The 8,427-nt window shown below is 41.5% G+C and overlaps 1 protein-coding gene across 1 annotated transcript; it reads right to left on the bottom strand.

Moving 5' to 3' along the window:
• Window positions 1–1,375: 1,375 nt before the first annotated feature.
• On the bottom strand, window positions 1,376–2,272 carry LOC132832549 (probable G-protein coupled receptor 139). Its single transcript, XM_060850639.1, has one exon. The coding sequence runs from the start codon at window positions 2,270–2,272 to the stop codon at window positions 1,376–1,378; it is 897 nt and encodes a 298-aa protein (XP_060706622.1).
• Between the last annotated feature and the right edge of the window lie 6,155 nt (window positions 2,273–8,427).

Here is an 8,427-nt window from a genome sequence, read left to right as displayed (position 1 = left end):
GAGCCGGGAATTGAACCCGGGTCTCAGTCACTGTGAGGCAGTAGTGCTAATCACTGTGCCACCGTGCCGCCCACGGGGTAGAAAAAGTTAAGAAACCATCTTATTCGTGTGTTCAGGCTTTTCAATTCTTCTCCCCAATGGTAGAGGTTGTGGAAAAACATTGCCAGGGTGGGATGGATCTTTGAAAATGCAGGTGGCCTTTCCTTGACAGTGGGCCTGATAGATGGATTATATCCAAATAAATAAATCCAATGTTTACATGTCTGCTTCACAGTTATGCAGATTTGTATCTGGTGTTATTCCAGTTTATCTCTTCGACACAATGTATATCCCCCAAACTGTCTATGTAACTGCCAAAACCATATTAAACTCAACGATTATAGTATTGTTAATGTCTGGTTTAAATTTACTGTAAGTCCCAACATTGCGGATAGTTGAACACAACTAGTCATATGTTAAGAAAAGATTTTCGAGGATGTTGCCAGGATTGGCGGATTTGAGCTATAGGGAAAGGCTGAATAGGCTGGGGCTGTTTTCGCTGGGGTATTGGAAGCTGAGGGTTGACCTTATAGAGGTTTATAAATTCATGACTGGCACGAATAGGGTAAATAGCCAAGGTCTTTTCTCTGGGGTGCGGGAGTCCAGAGCTAGAGGTCATGGGTTTAGGGTGGGAGGTGAAAGATATAAAAGGGACTAAACGGGCAACCTTTACTCACAGATGGTGGTACGTGTGTGGATTGAGATGCCAAAGGAAGTGGTGGAGACTCGTAAAATTGCAACATTTAAAAGGCATCTGGATATATCTATGATTAGGAAAGGTTCAGAGAGATACGGGCCAAGTGCTGGCAAATGGGACTAGATTAGGTTAGAATATCAGGTTGGCATGGACATGTTGGACTGAAGGGTCTGTTTTCATAATGTTGATTGCCATGACTGCACATGTGTTATTCTGCAACTCCGAAATAGATGGGGCTTCGCCCAGGGTTTCATAATCAGTTCAGTTGCATTGAGAATTACAAAAAAATAGATGGGGCACAAATGTGTTTTGTTCATTTGAGAGACTATTAACACCATTGAGGTTGGCATCTATATCCTAGAGGGCAGCTACGAGTAACCCAGATGGCCATGAACTTGATGCCATAGGTGAGCAGACCAGGTAAAGGTACCAGAATTCCATCCCTTCGTTCTGAGATGGCAATTAACTTTCAGGCTTGACAATCACTAATGACCAGATGGTAAAGATAGCTTTTTATTGAATTGAAGTTTCACAAATGGTGCGATTTCAAATTGTGCATATAGGAGTTTAGCGTTGGTTTCTGGATTACGGGCCCAGTGAGGTTATCATTACATCAGCACCTCCCCATATCAATACAAATTAGTAACGAGTTTTGCAGAGCAGCGAGGAGGGATATTTCAACAATTTATTCATCTCCTCCCTGAACCCCCTCTGGGTCAGTGCATAAATACAGGTGTTTGTGTAGGAGCTGGTGCACATCAGCAGGAACGCGACCCCGACTGCCAAATAAAGTGAGCTGGAACCTTGGAAAGCCACAATCTGAGTAACACCGACACAGATGTGGATGACAGTGATGGGTGCCGACAGCACTATGAAGCAGCCGGAGATGGTAAACAGCAGAATGATGGAAGTCCTCCTGGTCTTCAGCTCGGGGTCTCTGCCCATCTCCCCAGCACTACCTCTGCTGCTCTTCAGGGCCCGGCGAGCTCTGCTCGCCACTAGTATGTGGTGGGCAGTGAGAGAGTTCAACAGCAGCAGCAGGGGAATAGGAAGAAACATGTTTGAGATGTTGTTGAGCCACCGGTGAGCTGCCCAGGCGGATGAAGTGAGGTAACTGGTGACGGTGCGGCAGCCCCACTGTACATTGTTCAGAATGAGGGCAGGTTCATAACGAAAAGGTAAGGGAATGTTGACCATGATGTTAAGAGCACTCACAATGAATATGACCACATTGGCTGTTCTTCCAGTGCAATACATTGCTTTCAATTTGTTACAACAAATTGCTACAAAGCGGTCAAAGGTGAAGGCGATGGTAAACCAGATGGAGAGTTGGATGCTGAGCCCTTGCAGGAAGACATTGAGCCAGCACGCAGAAGTGTATTTCAGCAGCGAGCCCGGGAAATTATTCATGACGATCTGGCTCATGATCACGTTAAAGACAAGGACCATCAGATCTGCTGTTGCCATGGCAATCATGTAATGGGTGACTCCTTCGGAAAGGCTGCACTTCCCTTGGGAAAGAATCAGCACTGTCATCACGTTCGCTGCAAAGAAAATCCATTCATTAGATGTATAAAAACGCCCAGCAGGGATCACACTGTCAGGGATTCCAGAAGGTGGGAGTCGCAAGACTGTGGGATGCTGTGTGTAATTATATATTTGTGCAACAATGAAAAACAGTGACATCTCATTTGTATGCCATGTTCTCTGTCAAGGAAGTAATTGGGTTATGGTTAGGAATAGGGTTAGAGTAATTGAAAGAAGACTTGAGAAATAGTATGCAAGTAGTTCTCACTTTGCACCACTTGATCTCCCCATTTTAGGAAAACAAATACTATTGAATCAGAAACAGCTCAGAGAATATTCATTTGCCACAATACAGGGATTAAAGACTGGTATTGTGAAAAACATTTACGCCTAAATCAATTAGAATCCACGAGATAAGAGGTGAGCTCATTGAAACATCTAAGATATTGAGGGGAATGGAATAATTAGAATACCAGGAGCTAGTTTCTTCTTGACAGGAAGGATAGAAACAAGGGGACACGGTTTAAGGATGAGCAGTTTCTCTTTTCAACCAGCGATAAGGAAGTTTTTATTCACTCAGAGAATGGTTATAATGTGGAATCTTCTTCCTCTGAAGGTCGTGAGGGCTAGGTCGATGAGAACGAGTTGGACAAATTTTGGCTTCTTCCGTGAGTAGACACCCATGTAGTGCAGGCAGGATGATGGAGCTCTATTAGATCAGCCAATATCCTCCGAAAGTCGGAAGGTGTTCAAACGACCAATTTGTCTATCCTACTTCAAATCCATATGTTCCCAAATTCCTTTCCCCTAGTTAATATCCGTCAAAAAGTTGTTTTTTTGAAATGTCTGCAACTGTCATGAAAACTCAGTCGACTTCACCATTCAATATACATAGAGAATCTCCCTTCATAGCTCCCTCAGTGACCAGGGGTTCCAAACACTCACAAACACTGGAAAGAAAGCGTTCCTCCTCCTCAGCACAGTCTGGGAGTGATATTGCTTTATTCTGAGACTATATCCTTTCAGATATCGCAAAATCGAGCAGGCAAGATGAATGTCACAACAGATTTTAATCACATAACAGGAATTTGAAGGATCACAAGGATGGGATTGAGAATTTGTGTCAGAAAGTGCTTTTGATACCATTTTCAGGTGGAAGCAGAAACAGTCAAAGCAGTCTGCCATCAGGGGAAACATCCTCTCAGCATTTACCCTGTCAAGCCCCTGATATGTCTAAATGAGATGACCACTCATTCTTCTAAAAACCATTTAGTCGACTCCCAAAATGTTTAGTCTTTACTCATTTTACATTCCCTCCATATATATGATCGACCTAAAAGTAGCTTTTTGATCTGATTTTTATGAAATGTTATCTTTCTTTCAATGACAAAATCAAAACTGCTCACAGAAATCCTGCTGTGGTCTCACCAATACCGTGTGCAATAGCAGAAAGACTTCCCAACTCTTTCACTCCAACTTGACCACACGTACCAACAAGAAGACTTTCTGAACATTAGAGCACTGAATGATGCCTCTAACTTGAAAAAAAAATTGAACTTGCAAATGCTAAAAATCAAGCAACACCAGGTTATACTCCAACAGGTTTAATGGGAAGCGCAAGTTTTCAGAGCGCTGCTCCTTCACCAGGTGGTTGTCTACTATAACCTGGTGTTGTTTGATATTTAACATTGTGCACTCGAATCCAACACCGGAATCGCCAAATTATGACCTTGGTAATGTTGATCTTTTTTGCACACCCTTTGTGCAGTTGTAACCTCTATGCTTCAGATCATCTGAACACCCATAGACTGTATGATCTTCTTTCATTAGATTAGATTACTTACAGTGTGGAAACAGGCCCTTCAGCCCAACATGTCCACACCCAGCTGCTGAAGCGCAACCCACACTTTCCCCTTTACCAAACACTACGGGCAATTTAGTATGGCCAATCCAACTGTCCTGCACATCTTTGGAGTGTGGGAGGAAACCGGAGCACCAGGAGGAAACCCACGCAGACACAGGGAGAATGTGCAAACTCCATACAGTCAGTCGCCTGAGTCGGGAATTGAACCCGGGTCTCTGGTGCTGTGAGGCAGCAGTGCTAACCACTCTGCCACCGTGCCACTCAGATGTGTGTTTTACTATGATGTGTCCGCACTTCTCGCAAAACAAAACATTTCACTGTACTCAGATACATGTGATGACAATTAATCAAATCAAATCAAATGAACTCTTGAAATAAAGGCCAACATTCCATTAGCCTTCCTGATTACTGGCTGCACCTGTGTACTACCTTGGTACATTTGATAACATAGTGCACTTTGTTTTCCAGGTTTCTGTGAATCCTTTTTCTCAATTGAAATAAACCTCTGTCTCTTGTTCTACTTTCTAGAATGACCATCTTCACATGATCACATGTTTAACTCCATTTGTCAACTTGTTGCTCGCAAACCCATCAATATCTCTCTGTAAACAGCTGGTGTTTCTCTCATAATCTATTTATCCAGTTATGTTTGGTGTCATCTGCAAGTTTGGCAATGATACATTCACTTCCTTCCTCCAAGTTATTAATATATAGTGTAAACAGTTGTAATGCCAGCACTGATCCCTGTGGTAACCCACTGGTCATACACCGCCAACCTGAATAAAAACCATTATCCTCAGTCATTGCTTCTTAGCCTGCGGCCAATTCTCTATCCAGAACAAATAGCATGGATGTCTTATTTAATGGCTTAATCTTCCGTAGGTACCTTGTTGAGGGGCTTTTCAAAGTTCAACATAAAAGATTCACAGTTGCCCCACTATCTATTCTGGTTGAGACTTCATCAACACATTCAAATCAATTTGTTAGGAAAAGAATTAACTTTCATGAAGCTGTCCTGTCTGCTGTTGTGATTAGGATTTTTTAAAATATTGTGCTGTCGCATCTTTAGTAATTGATTTCAATACATATTCAACGGCAGATATAATTACTCTTTGCTCACACCTCTCCCCACCCCCCGCCGTTTTGAACACAACTGGCACAGAAAACATTAACTCTGGCACTACTCCAATTCCAAGGAATTTGGGAGCTTGTTACCCATGTGGCATGGTGGCTCAGTGGATAGCACTGCAACCTCACAGTACCAGGGACCTGGGTTCAATTCTTAATTCTGTCGCCTTCTTGTCTGGCATTTGGTAGTTCTCCCTGTGTCTGCATGGGTTTCCTCTCTAATCTGCAGATCAGGTAAATTGGCCGTGCACATCGTGCTATGTGCATGAGTCGGAGGTAATTTTTGTGATTGTGTCTGGGTGGGTTACTCTTTGGAGAGTCAGTGTGGACTTGTTGGATCAAAGGGCCTGTTTCTATACTGTAGGAAATCTAACTGAATGCATCCACTATTTCCATAGATACCTCTTTTTCATCCGAGGCTGCAAGCCATCAGTGCGAGGAAACTTACTTGCCTTCAGCATCATTAGGCTGTCTAATAATCCCTTCTTAGCGATTGAGAAGGGCCTCGGTTTCTCCACTATGTTCTCTAGAAGTTATGACATGTTTGAAGTATCATTGATTGTAAGTAGTGATGCAAAATATCTGCATAAGTTCTCTCCCATTTCCATGTCCCTTGTGATTAACTCTGCAGCTCATTTTCAGTCTGATCACTCTCTTCTTTTTAACATAATTAAAGAAGTTCTTACAGTCAGATTATATTTTCCTTCCTGCTCGCTCTCAGTTTATTTTCTCTCTCTCTTCAGTCCTCTTTTGCTGCTCACTGTTGTCCTTTTTACATATTTAATGAAGCTCTTAGAGTCTGTTTTTAACTTCCTTATTGCTTGGCTCTCAGTTTACTTTCTCTCTCTTTTCTGTCCTCCTTTGATGAGTTCTGAATTTATCCCAGTCTTCAGGCCTGTCACTGATTTCTGCGCCTCTGTGTGCTTTATATTTCAACTCAATATGCTCCTGAACTTCCTTGGTTAGCCACGGTTGGGTTTTTTTCCCAATTGTAGAATCTTTCCTCCTTACTGGGATGGAATTTACTTTTGGAGGAGAGTCATGAATTATTCCTTTAAATGTCTGTAATTGCAAGCTTACAGTCATTTCTGTGACTCTCTCCATGCAGTTCACTTTAGCTAACTCTATTCCGTTTCAATGTAACCCCCTGTGGACAGATTAAGCACAGGTGTTTCCAAACCAGAGGGTGAGGTTCGGACAAACCGCACTCAAGTTGAAACTGATGGTAATGAAGAGCAGGCAAACGCAGAATGTGCTGGAGATGAATTCGTGGCGTACAGCTGCAAATTACGGAGACAGAATTCAACACAGAAACAGCAATTAAAAAAAAAATGACGGAACTTTTTTGACCACTTACCAGGAATTCCCAGGATTGCAAGAATGGAAAAGAGAATTTTCATTGGAAGGTTCTGTGATCCCATTTTCAGGTGAAAGTGGAAGCAGTCAAAATGAGGCAAAGCATTGACAGGTACTTCACTTATACAGAAGTTAATCCCCCAGTGAGTGAGTGAGCAAATCTCATTAAACACACTATCTCTAACAAATAAGTTATTGTGCAGCAATTAAAGTGAGCTCTGTGATCCACAGAGAATCATTGACAATGACTCCTAGCTTTCAGAGCACTGACGTCTTAGAGGAACACGAGAGACCAAATTATTTTGGCTTAACTTTAACTTGATGCAGAGCGTAAGTTATTCCATGGGGTAGGTACAAAGTATAACATTTCGTCCTTTTAAAACAGCTTGTGCAAGGAGAGGGCTAAGGAGAAAGTGAGACTTGGAACCGTGGACATCTCGCCCAGCATGAGCGATTGCAAAATAGCGCCACGTCAGCCCTCAGTTGTAACTTTCTAAACGTACTCTTCTATTTCTCCAATGATTAAATGTATCTGGTGAACAATGTAAAGACATTCTTAAGAGGAAGTTGGACGAACTATTCAAAAGAACTTTTCGACATGGTTTCTATGCCTCAACTAAATTAATGAAATTAAGCGCCTTGCTGACCAGAATCATGATGTTTTAATACATCAGTTGAATTCATATTAGCTTTTTGCCAGAGTAACCATTAACATGTTGTTCTTTCCATTGAAATGAATGACTTTTCTATTATGCAGATGTACTATTAAAAAACTTCATTTAATCATCCCCAAGGTTTGTCCTTAAGAAAAGAAAGCACTAAAAGATTGTGGACAATATGAATAAGTCCCTCGTATGTCATTTAGGCCACGAGACCTTAAGAAATCTGAACTTATGCATTTTGAACCTTTGTAAAATCAACAGAAGACTCAGTGTCTCTTTCTACACTGGTGTCATTATCGACAATCCATCTGTTTTTGTGAAATATAACTGAGTCCCCTAACATACCCTATTCCAAACACCAGAACCAGTGCTGAAAAATAACGTGTCATTCATTTAGACAAGGATTATTAGGACTGATTTCTCTGGGAGGTATGCAAGACTTGGAAATTCCGTGCCTCAAAAGCTAATGGAATGTAGAAATTTTATATATTTTTTTACCCTGTAAGTAGTTAGATCTCTGATTATCACTGGGATGAAAATGATCAAGGATATTCTAGAAAATAGAATTCATGTTCAAATCAGATCAGCCATTATCTTATTGAATGACAGAGCAAATTCGAAGGCCCGAATGGCTGAGTTTTGTGTGCATTTTCACACCTTCATTGAAATAAGGCTAGACACTCTAAACCTCTTTTTTGGACTTTATTTGGGGCACCAATTGCATGGTGGGATTGTTCTCAGAGATAATGCATCTGGAAAGGAAATGGCTATTAAAATCTGAGTTGTGCTACACAGGGCACATTCTTCCTCAACTATTGATCAAAACAAATCAGAAGTCTGGAGTCTTTGCATCTTTTACTTTCAAAGGACTCGATTTTATTGTATTGCCGAAACCGATAACTTACACATCAGGAGCATGTCGGTCACTAACATTGACCGATGGAGCAACTACTGACTTAGTGAAAGAGAAAATGTGAATTTGAGGCAAGCATGCAGATTGCAATTCAGTTCCAGTACTTAGAGTTGGATTAAAGATTGACTCATAAAACGGTGAATTTGCCTTGGGAATAATGCAACGAGTCCCCATTGATTCCAACTTTGCATAATGACCTGTCTAATTCAAAAACATTGTTCTAACTGAGGGTGAATCATCA

The sequence above is a fragment of the Hemiscyllium ocellatum genome, chromosome 35 (assembly GCF_020745735.1).
Source record: "Hemiscyllium ocellatum isolate sHemOce1 chromosome 35, sHemOce1.pat.X.cur, whole genome shotgun sequence".
Classification (NCBI taxonomy): Eukaryota; Metazoa; Chordata; class Chondrichthyes; order Orectolobiformes; family Hemiscylliidae; genus Hemiscyllium; species Hemiscyllium ocellatum.
Note: the sequence above shows the minus strand (reverse complement) of the source record. Positions and strands in the feature narration are given on the sequence as shown.